Source organism: Capsicum annuum, chromosome 1 (assembly GCF_002878395.1).
Source record: "Capsicum annuum cultivar UCD-10X-F1 chromosome 1, UCD10Xv1.1, whole genome shotgun sequence".
NCBI lineage: Eukaryota > Viridiplantae > Streptophyta > Magnoliopsida > Solanales > Solanaceae > Capsicum > Capsicum annuum.
The window spans coordinates 125,277,981-125,285,827 of record NC_061111.1 but is presented as its reverse complement, the minus strand read 5'-3'; the positions used below and the strand labels follow the sequence as shown (position 1 = coordinate 125,285,827).

The 7,847-nt window shown below is 31.8% G+C and overlaps 1 protein-coding gene and 1 pseudogene across 5 annotated transcripts in view; one reads left to right on the top strand and one right to left on the bottom strand.

The window, feature by feature from the left end:
• Positions 1 to 326: 326 nt before the first annotated feature.
• On the top strand, positions 327 to 3,445 carry LOC107857931 (annotated as a pseudogene).
• A 1,775-nt stretch (positions 3,446 to 5,220) lies between these two features.
• The window catches only part of LOC107878678, an 8,867-nt gene continuing 6,240 nt past the window's right edge, over positions 5,221 to 7,847 (bottom strand). For 3 of the 5 annotated variants that reach the window (XM_016725761.2, XM_047407269.1, XM_016725770.2), the window contains 4 exons: positions 6,705 to 6,767; positions 6,557 to 6,573; positions 5,636 to 5,698; positions 5,221 to 5,465 (listed from right to left, as the gene is read on the bottom strand). In XM_016725761.2, coding sequence (XP_016581247.1) covers positions 5,354 to 5,465; positions 5,636 to 5,698; positions 6,557 to 6,573; positions 6,705 to 6,767 — 255 coding nt within the window. In that variant the 3' untranslated portion in view covers positions 5,221 to 5,353. Of the gene's footprint in view, positions 5,466 to 5,635; positions 5,699 to 6,556; positions 6,605 to 6,704; positions 6,768 to 7,847 lie in introns of all 5 variants that reach the window. The other 2 variants (XM_016725786.2, XM_016725778.2) reach the window with 1 other exon arrangement.

Here is a 7,847-nt window from a genome sequence, read left to right as displayed (position 1 = left end):
AAAAGGAAATAGGTCTAGTTCATGAGCCTTACAGAGAAAGGGAATGGATTCAGAACTGATAATAAAAATTTCCCCCATGACTAGCTTAGTTGATACAAACCACATTTTAATAACTTTACTATTATCCAATCTATATATATATAAAGGAGAATTAAGACCATGTTGATGTGGCATACGTAAGAAGCCAACATTTGTATTTATCTTTTTTTCTCATTTTTTTGGAATTATTTTACTCATTCTTTTGATGAAAAAATTAAGATAATACACACATTTATTAGGAAGACAGTCCCATTAATTAAAATGTTACAATCTTTCACGCAAGAGTGATGAAGCCGAAGACGGAAGCGGAAGCAGAAGTGGAGGACTATCAAGAACCTCCTGAAAATGCGAAATTATTCGTTGGGAATTTACCTTACGATGCAGATAGGTGAAGGGTTGACTCAACTTTTCCAACATGCTGGTGTTGTTGATATTGCTGAGGTAATAATGTCTCAAGTTTTGATCATTTTTTACAAAAGATTGAAAAATTAGAGCTTTATTATTTGTGGCACTGAATTTAATTTTTTTGTAGGTTATTTACAATAGGTAGACTGATCGGAGTCGTGGATTCGGATTTGTGATGATGAGCACTGTCGATGAAGTTAAGAAAGTTGTACTGTTGTACTGTTGTACAACAATTATGTGAATTATATTTGTCCTTTTTCTTTGATAGAACAATGATGAGATTAGTCGATTGCTATTGTTTTGGTGTAATTTAATTTATTGAAAGTAGATAAAGAACAGTTATGTTGAATCTGTGGGTTTAATTGTTCGATCTGTTCTGTTACTAGCTGCCTGCTATTGTTGTTAGTTTGTTGTTTCTATAATGCTATTACTTTCTTTATTGGGACTGCTTTGGACTGTCTACTTGTGCTGAGGGTCTATCGAAAACAACCTCTCTACATTAGAGCTAGAAGAGGTAAGGTCTGCGTATACTCTACCCTCCACATACTACACTTTGTGGGACTACATCGGGATGTAGTTATTAGTGACTTAGTGTTGTTGCTGAAAATAAGAACCCTCTCCCTATTTTGTATGATAAGATGTGAGAAGAGGCAACTGTAATATTGTTGTTTCGTTCACTTTTTTTTTTATAGTTTTTGTGTTTTTTGGTTGGGGTCAGGGAATTTTGGAGAAGGCATAAGAGGAAGGTGTATGTTATATTTGGAGTTCTTGGAAGTGGTTACCTTTTGTATATGCTGTATGAAGGACACAGGCGGCGACTCTCTGATCTTGAGAGGGAACTCGCGAATGAGAAGAGAAAGGAGAAACTCATTGGATCCCAGTTAAGATTTTCTCCTTTATTGTTTATTTTCCTGAAAAGAAAAGTATAGTGTTAGAGTTATATTATGCTCAGAGCTATTTGTCTCATCTATAGGATCAAGGAAAATTTTGAGAAAATCCAGACAATAGCTAATTCAACGACATTGCCCCATGTAATGTGATATTTAAGTAGCCGAATAGAAGAAGAATTGGACCTTACGCACTTGATGGAGAGGCTGGTGAAAGGGAAAGGCGAGCCAAATTCTCTGACTGCAGTAGAGAAATTGGAGCTATGGAACAGACTCAAAATTTTAAGTATGGACATGTGCACCTGTATAGTTTGCTATAAATATTTATGTACAATTGTTAGCTGATGATGTTGTATCTTGTGCCCATCCAGATTTCACCAGAATGGTGTTGTCTCTTTGGGCGACCACAATACTAATCTTATACATTAGAGTTCAAGTCAACATATTAGGGAGGCATCTTTACATCGATACTGCACGTGGCCTTGAAATCTCTATTCAACTTGTAAGAACTGCTTCTTCTTACTCGACATGACTATGATTCTATCTTGTAGTTATACAGATTGTCGTATATAGAATATCTTACCGTTAGAATCATTGCATCTAGATGGCTATGATTCTCCACGCCTACGTTCTTGTACATAGCATATTCCGTGGGAATGTGACGATTAAGGTAGTCAGATAGTCAATAAGATGAAATCACTTTACATACATAGATAATGTACTTTTTGCAGCTCTAAATAATGTCTGCTTCAGATTTTTCAAAACAATCTCAACTTTTTTTAGTTATTTTCCATTCACCAATCATCGATAAATTCTAACTAGGGTGAAAATTCAATAACATACAAATGTAGTCCACAATGTGGGGGCTGGGGAAGGTAGATTGTATGCAGACCTTACCTCAGAGGCAGGGAGGCGTTGTAACTTGGCCAATATGGTTAGCAACTAAGGATAATGACTTTGAGGTAGTGTTGATTTCACAATGAGGATGATAGAATTTGCTAAGTAGATTCTTGTCATATATTTATGATATGTCTAGGCAACAATACTCATAAAAAAATAGAAACAAAGAGATGTGTGGTGACACTTTCTATAAAATTTTAGTTCTTTTGATGCAATCTTTTTCAGGATATTGAGGCCAATAACCAAAAAGTAAACGTATACACTGACAATAATACTTTCCAAGAGACTTTGCGAGTTGGTGATCTCATTAAGGTGTTTAAAGATGAATATTTCTCCGCGGATCTGCTATTACTTTCATCAAGCTATGAGGATGGGATATGTTATGTTGAAACCTTCAATCTTGATGGAGTGACTAACCTTAAGGTGAAGCATGCATTGAATATCACATCCTCCTTGAACGATGATAGTTCTTTTCAAAATTGTAAGGCTGTTGTCAAGTGTGAAGATCCAAATGAAAATCTTTATACATTCATTGGAACTCTGTATTATGATAAACAACAGAACCCTCTTTTAGTGCAACAGATACTTCTGCGAGGTTTGAAGCTACGGAATACTGATTATGTTTATGGTGTGATCATTTTTACTGGTCATGACACAAAAGTCACGCAAAATTCTACAGATCCTCCTTCTAAGAAGAGTGGCATTGAGAAAAGGATGGATAGAATAATATATGTTCTTTTTGGTACCGTGATTACAATAGCTTTCATTGGATCGATCTTTTTCGGGATTGAGACTAAGAATGACATTTCTGGTGGTAAACTAAGGAGGTGGTATCTTCGACCAGACAAGACAAGTGTATTTTATGATCCTAAAAGAGCTTCACTGGCTGCATTTTTCCATTTCCGGACAACCTTATGTTATATGGGTACTTGATTCCTATTTTGTTATATGTGTCTATTGAAATTGTGAAGGTTTTACAGAGCATATTCATCAATCAAGATATGGAGATGTATTACGAGGAAACTGATAATCCAGCTCGTGCAAGAACATCTTATCTCAATGAGGAACTTGGACAGGTTGACACTATACTCTCTGATAAAATAGGCACCTTAACATGCAACTCCATGGAGTTTGTTAAATGTTCGATAGCAGGTGATGCATATGGACGTGTTGTGACAGAGGTAGAAGAGAGGGCCTTGTTTTCTTCAACATGAGAAAAGTGGTAGAGTTGGTCAAAGTAACGTTATATAGCTACACATCCTCTTCGATGCTAAAAATCAAAGTAAATTAGAGAGAAACACAAATTTTCTTTCTATTTTCTGTGTGGTTAAATCTTCATAGTACAATGCGATGATACTTATATTGGTAATTGTACCAGGTCAAGATATAATGTCTTTATGAGATAATATTAGAAGATTTATTTTCAAATTGATGCTCCAATACCACTAATTGGTCAGAGTTTTACTATCAACTACATAAATTTCCATCTAGAGGAAAGTTTGAACTTTCAGGAATATGATTAAAGGAATTTGGGTGCTTCATTTTATTAAGCATGTGATAATGATTATTGTGATCATCGATATAAATATGATTGTAGATATTTATCTAAACGTCTTTGAGGAAGGTGATGATCTTGACATCACAAGTTCAAAGTACTGCCGAAAAATTAATATTACCAATAGCAAAATGTAACCTCCCTGGATGTAATTTAATTTGAGTTCTATCTAATTTAATACTATTTCTAAATCTCTATTTTTTTTCTTTCTAAATCTTTGTTAACACTCACATTGTTAAATGAATTCAAATGGAGAAAAAAAATGAATTCAAATGTATGTTGTTTATAAGTGTTTTTATTTTCATTAAAAGAGAGGTCAATAATTTTAAATGTGTTATAAGACCGCGCGAAGCACGGACATGTTACCTAGTGACTATATAAATGTAAGCGTCAGAAATAGTCGAGTAGTCTGATAGATGTTGAAAAAAATACTCAATAAAGGATTTAAATCTACAACTAATAACTCTGAAAAATAAATAGACTTGACTGTATAAAAAGCGCAACCAACAACAACAACAACAAACCCAGTATATTCCCTCATAATGGGGTCTAGAGATGATAGATTGTACGCAATTCATACCACTATCTCTAACGAGGTAGAGAGGCTGTTTTCAATAAACTCCCGGCTCAAGATAAAAGAGGGTATAAAAGGCAGCATACAAAAATATCAAAAGCATAGAACATGACAAAATAACATAGATACGACATCCACAAAAAATTACCAAACAAAGGACACCACAATTCTCCTACCTACTGACTACAACTCAACCACACCCTTAACCCTCTATCCTAATGTTTTTCCTTCATATCTTCCTATCTAGGGTCATGTCCTCACTCAACTGTAAAAACACAACCAAATTATTGAAATCGCCAAAATCCTGAACTTTTCTCTAAAACTGCTTTAAAACCCGACATCTGACAATATGATTTTGGATGAAGTTCCTCTTGTGTTATTCCTAGCCTATGTCTGGTTAGACACATTTGAGAACTTATGCTAGAAACACATTGAACAATATTTATAATGAAATTACTTATGCCAGGAACATATTGAACAATATTTATAACTAAAAATTACACAAATACACAATTTATGTTTCAAATATTACAAAAAATTTCAACTCCCTAAACATATTACAAAAATTTCAACATACACACAGAATACTATGTCCTATGTATATTTCGGCTATGTTATGTATATTAACAGAGAGAGAATAAAATAATGAAAAACAGTGAAGCTTTGTAATTACTTTCAAAAGGATTGATATTTATGTTATTTATACTATTTATAATGGTAATTTAGATACTCTATATTATCCTGCCAATTAGGCCCATGGCGTCCCAACAATGGTTCTGATCTTTTATTATTATTAATAATAATATAACTATATAAGTATTAACAATGAAAAGAGGAATACATTTGGAGGCTATGAAAACTGGCTGGAAAAATTATAATACACGCAAGGAGAGTTTTAAAAGCACAATTGGTGATTACATCCAAATCCCATATTGAAAAATGGATCTAAGTAAACAATATAAAACAAATACAAGTATTTATGATATTATCTACTTAGCCAGCAAAGAACATAACAAAATCAGCATTTTGAAGTGGCAGAGGTTCAACATATGAATCAAGATGTACAAGCAGGTCTTCGAGGAGGCAGTTGCTGATGATCTGTTCTCTGTTTCATTTTAAATAATAAATTCATTATATTTCACACTTTTAAACAACTTGTAAACAAAGATCATAATTATGAAACAATAATATATAACAACAACAACAACACCAATAATAATAATTTTGAAAAAACACACAATTGCTTCACAAAGTTTATCCAACAGTTGCAATTACCTGCAATTTGGGACGCAATGTTTCAATAGCCACGGTTGATTTTTGATCAACACCTGCACCTTGCTGTATCCATATGAAAAGCACCAACATAATAAATTAGAAACAAATAATAATCAGTTCCCAATTTTCAATATCCAGAAGAATACGGTAACAATTTAACCAATAAATTAGTTCACAATTTTCCTTTCATCCTTATTTATAATTCCAAGGAAATTTCATCGGGAAATGGAAAAAGAGGCAAACGAAATTAAAGTGAATTTTAAGACTGGACCTACTATCAAACCCAAGATAGCAGCTTTGGGCTAAGATTTTTTGACAAACCCAACTTTAAATTCAGAGTAGAATTTTCATAATCTTGCGCTAAGTTAGCTAAGTTTAATAGCATCTTGATATCATTGTGTGCTTTCATATCTTATGGAAATTAATTCTCTTTTTTGTTTTTTTGGATACAAATCCTTTTCCTTTTTCCATGAAAAAGCAGAAGATAAATAAAGTAAATGAGAAGGTTTTGCTATTCAATATCCCAAAAAGCTTAGAGGATATTGAGTTTCATGTCGAGAAAAATTCACATAAATAGCAGTTCACCAAAAATAATATTCAGTAAATATACATATTTTTAATATAAATACATTATATACATAGAATATATTTTTTAAACACAAACTAATATATATTTTTATATGTTTGACTTGCGACTAAAGTGTGTGACTTGCCCATTAATTTATCTAAAAATTACACAAATACACAATTTATGTTTTCAATATTACAAAAAATCTCAACTCTCTTCTAACATATTACAAAAATCCCAACATATACGCAGAATATTATTAATATATCTGCTATGTTATGTATATTAATAGGAAGAAAGAATAAAATAATTAAAAAAGTGAGTGTAATTATTTCTTTATAAGTGTTACTTACCTTGCATAAAGCCCAGTCTGCAGAATCAAAAAAGGCACGTTCATGGTCCTACACCCACAATATTATAAGTGATTGTAAATTAATTTTACCAGGCAAAGATATTTATATCTATAAAATTTTAACAGAAAAACAGTGCTATAGAACTTGCCTTTGAAATCAAAGGCTTCTTCTTTGGCATAAGTCCTCCATACTTGTTACCAGAAGAAGTCGTCTACAAAAGTTAGGAGCAATACCAAACAATCAAAGGTTGAATCAGTAAACAACTAATTAATTATAAATCAGAAAGCAGACACCTAACTCTAATTAAATCAATTCATTTTGGACTATCTCTTTCTTCTTCTTTTTTCCTTCTGGTTGGATTGCACTTTCAAAACTTGTGGATTGTGGCGCCTAAAGTTTGACTTGATGTGACTTTACGAGGAACAAATTTAAACAACAAAAAGTTCAATGGGACCAACCATAGAACCCCATGTGACAATCTGATTGTCCTTTCGCAACTGTTGATCAAGTTTTTGAAAAAATAAAAATATTTTTTTAAGAAAATAAAATTCTTAGAGAATGGAAGTGTTTGATTAACTTTTGGTGAAGAAATGAAATGTTTTTTTAGTAGATGGTTAAATTGTTTTAAATTTTTTAAGAAAAAACAAAAAATAAATTTTTTTTTCAAAATTAAAAATACCTATATCAAAAATACATTTTTACCAAATTAAAATTTACTAGTACCTTTCTTTTGTTTAATTTGAAACTTAAAAGCACTAAGATTGGCAAAACAATACTAATAAAAGCACTTTAAATAATTTAGCTAAATAGTCATTGCTACCTTTCGACATCACTTTTGCAAAAGATAATTAGAACAATAAGGGGTCGTTTGCTATACTCCGTAAGAACAATGTAAAATATAGTGTATTAATAATACTTGCATTAGTAATGTTTGTATTAGTTATGCTTGTATTAATTATGCATGTATTATTTCTTATACATTATTTGGTTTGATGTATAAAAAATAATATATCTTACATAATTTCTATAAAAAAAGTGTTTGTTTATAAAAATATCCTTCTTTAACTTTGTACACTTTTTTTGCAACAAAGTTCTTTTGTCATCTCAAATATAGTTAGTATTGTTGAACTAGTATATAAATATTTAGGATTAATTGCAAGACCTTCATCTTTGCGCATGAAATGTTACGCCGATGGATTAATATAATCGAAACAAAAATAAAATACAAGATGTAAAATTAACGAATAGTCTCAATTTTTTTTTTGTAAAGACCCTCAAAGCAAAGCAAAAA